This window comes from Pteropus vampyrus, unplaced genomic scaffold, assembly GCF_000151845.1.
Source record: "Pteropus vampyrus isolate Shadow unplaced genomic scaffold, Pvam_2.0 Scaffold17484, whole genome shotgun sequence".
Classification (NCBI taxonomy): Eukaryota; Metazoa; Chordata; class Mammalia; order Chiroptera; family Pteropodidae; genus Pteropus; species Pteropus vampyrus.
This window is the reverse complement of record NW_011906265.1, coordinates 1-1832: the sequence shown is the minus strand read 5'-3', so window position 1 is coordinate 1832 and position 1832 is coordinate 1. Positions and strand designations below refer to the sequence as shown.

Below are 1832 nucleotides of genomic sequence, written 5' to 3'. Positions count from 1 at the left end.
CCTGTCCCCTGCGCACAGAGCCTGAGGCTCCCGGGACACTGCCGGGTGGGGTGGGGGGAGCGGCGACCTCCCTGCCCGGAGTGATTGTGGAGCCTCCCAGCCACCCTGAGGCCGGCGGGGCCGGTTCCCGCCCCTGGACCATGACACCCCAGTTCCCGCGAACCGAGCAGGGGCTGCACCACAGGCCGGGAGTGCACGCGGCTGTTCCCCACCCTGTGACGCCGCTGCCGGCGGCCTTGGCGCCTGGCCCCCGGGGCTGTGCGGATCCACCCGGAGCCCCGTGTTGGCGATCCCCAAAGGCAGTTAGGTCCTTGACAGCACGTCTTGCCAGAGGGAGCGCGGGCGAAGTTCCCGCAGCCTGGGAGGAGGGTGGACGCCTGCCATGGCCGCGGCCCAGGGCGCCTGGCCGGGAGTCATCCCGTCAGGCTGCATCCGCCGGTACCTCCGGCCGGGGGCTCTTTCACCCCGAGAGGAGTGTTTCTGGGGGCCAGATGCACGTGTGCAGCCCCGCGGGGGCTCATGTTCCCACACTCACCTTTGTCTCTCTCTGTAGGACGTGGAGGACACTTTGAGGAGGTGAGTGTGTGAGGACGCAGGAGGGGAGGGCACGGGGCCCAGAGCGACGGACGTGCCACGGAGAAGCCTCGGGTCTCTGCTCCTTCCAGGATTTGGGCTGTGAAGCTGGAACCGCCGGAGGACCCCCCCTCGGAGGTTCAGACTGCGTGCGACGTCTCCCAGCTTTACCTGGACGTCAGAGGGCTGCTGAGGCGCCACCAAGGTACGGGAGGGAGTCTCGGGCACGAAGTGCGGGCCGATGACCCGCCTCCCTGCCTTTCCGTTGGGCAGACGGGCCGGTTTCCGCTTCATGAGTCACAAACCCAGGCTCGCACAGGGTCGGAATCCGTGCGGGCTGGTGTCATTTCAAACGAACTGCTCTTGGGGACCAAAAATAAAAAGGCCTTTTTTTCCCCCTTCAGTCAGCGTGACTCTGGATCCAGATACAGCCCATCGTGAACTCATTCTGTCCGAGGATCAGAGACAGGTGACTCGGGGGTACCCCCAGGAGAACCTGGACGCTTCTCCCAAGAGATTCGCCACCTCCCCCTGTGTCCTGGGCCGCGAGGGCTTCCACTCAGGACGATACTACTTCGAAGTGGACGTGGGCGAAGGAACCGCGTGGGATTTAGGGATCTGCTTCGACAGCGTGCAGAGGCACACTAACACGGAGCCGCAGCCCCGGTCCGGGTTCTGGGCCATCAGGCTGTGCGCCAGGGCTGGCTACGTGGCGCTGACGTGCCCCGTCACGTCGCTCCCGCTGGCGGAGCAGCCCCTGGCCGTGGGGGTCTTCCTGGACTGCGAGGCCGGGCTGGTGTCCTTTTACAACACAGCCACGGCCTCCCACATCTTCACCTTCCCCAAGGCCACCTTCTCCGACACGCTGCGCCCCTACTTCCAGGTCCATCAGTATTCACCTCTGTTCCTGCCTCCCCCCGACGTGGTCACTGACAAGCAGGAAACCGTGTAAATGCCGTTAAGGCGGAATGTGGGTGGTTTTCTCCGCTGCTGCTCTCCCGTGGCGAGACCAGCGCCGGGCTTGTGGTGGATCCTTAATAAACGCACGTCGAACGATGGCTGTGAGGACTGGAACACTGCGGGTGGTCGCTCCGAGCTGGACAAAAGCGAGATTGAGCTGTGGTCATTCGGGTCCCTCCACCCCCTTTCAGTGGGTTCAGTGCTGTAATGGCCGAGTCCCAGCAGGGTGGCCCAGAGGTCAGGGGGCGTGGGTCCTCCCAGTTTGACGTGATTTGACCCACTGGATGACTGAGAGACCC

General features: G+C 64.7%; 1 protein-coding gene across 1 annotated transcript; it reads left to right on the top strand.

The window, feature by feature from the left end:
* Nucleotides 1–553: 553 nt before the first annotated feature.
* LOC105310943 (E3 ubiquitin-protein ligase TRIM38-like) lies at nt 554–1647 on the top strand (the record flags this gene model as incomplete). Its single annotated transcript, XM_011387020.2, has 3 exons — nt 554–576; nt 666–778; nt 978–1647. Coding segments are annotated over 3 exons (684 nt in total), but the record flags the coding sequence as incomplete, so codon positions are not given.
* Between the last annotated feature and the right edge of the window lie 185 nt (nt 1648–1832).